The sequence below is a fragment of the Priapulus caudatus genome, unplaced genomic scaffold (assembly GCF_000485595.1).
Source record: "Priapulus caudatus unplaced genomic scaffold, Priapulus_caudatus-5.0.1 Scaffold1403, whole genome shotgun sequence".
Lineage (NCBI taxonomy): Eukaryota > Metazoa > Priapulida > Priapulimorpha > Priapulimorphida > Priapulidae > Priapulus > Priapulus caudatus.
The window spans coordinates 37,445-38,438 of NW_014578464.1; the positions used below are offsets into that span (position 1 = coordinate 37,445).

Below are 994 nucleotides of genomic sequence, written 5' to 3' on the forward strand. Positions count from 1 at the left end.
TCTCACATCGTATCATGTTATATATCAGGTGTGGGATCGCTACGACGAGATACAGAGCCGCATTGACCTCGTCACGATGCAGAACTGCCGCACCAGGCAGGCGGAGGATCTGTTCCTGCCGATGTCCACCGTGCCCGCGATCCCGCACATCACCGACGTTGACCCGAAGTACCCGAATCGGACGAACCTCTACCACGTTCACAACACGGCGCTCAATCGCGGCTTCTTCTATTCGTTCATTTACAATCTGGAGCCGGACAACGCAGAGCCCGGGTTGCTCTACCAGTACAAGTCGCTGACGGCCGACATATTGGGAAACAAGTGAGTGTCTCTCTCTCCTTATCTTCCTCTATTTCCTTCTCCTCCTCTTCCTCCTCCTCCTTCTCTTCCTTCTTCTATTTATTCATTTACAATCTGGAGCCGGACAACGCAGAGCCGGGGTTGCTATACCAGTACAAGTCGGTAACGGCCGACATATTGGGAAACAAGTGAGTGTCTCTCTCTCCTTCTCTTCCTCTTTTTCCTTCTCCTCCTCCTCCTCCTCCTCCTCCTCCACCTTCTTCTATTTGTTCATTTACAATCTGGAGCCGGACAACGCAGAGCCCGGGTTGCTATACCAGTACAAGTCGCTGACGGCCGACATATTGGGAAACAAGTGAGTGTCTCTTTCTCCTTCTTTTCCTCTTTTTTCTTCTCCTCCTCCTCCTCCTCCTCCTCTACCTTCTTCTATTCGTTCATTTACGATCTGGAGCCGGACAACGCAGAGCCGGGGTTGCTATACCAGTACAAGTCGCTGACGGCCGACATATTGGGAAACAAGTAAGTGTCTCTCTCTCCTTCTCTTCCTCCTCCTCCTCCTCCTCCTCCTCCTCCTCCTCCTCCTCCTTTTCTTCCTTCTCCTCCTTCTCCTTCGCTTCCTTCTCCTCCTCCTCTTCATTCTCCTCCTCATTATTTTCCTCTTCCTCCTCCTCCTCTTCCTCCTCCTCCTCCTCCT

The 994-nt window shown here is 52.0% G+C and overlaps 1 protein-coding gene across 1 annotated transcript in view; it reads left to right on the top strand.

Moving 5' to 3' along the window:
* The window catches only part of LOC106816525, a gene marked incomplete at its 3' end in the record, with an annotated part of 2,417 nt that extends 2,093 nt beyond the window's left edge, over positions 1–324 (top strand). The window contains 1 exon segment of the mRNA XM_014821152.1: positions 29–324. Within this exon segment, the coding sequence (XP_014676638.1) occupies positions 29–324 (296 nt within the window).
* Between the last annotated feature and the right edge of the window lie 670 nt (positions 325–994).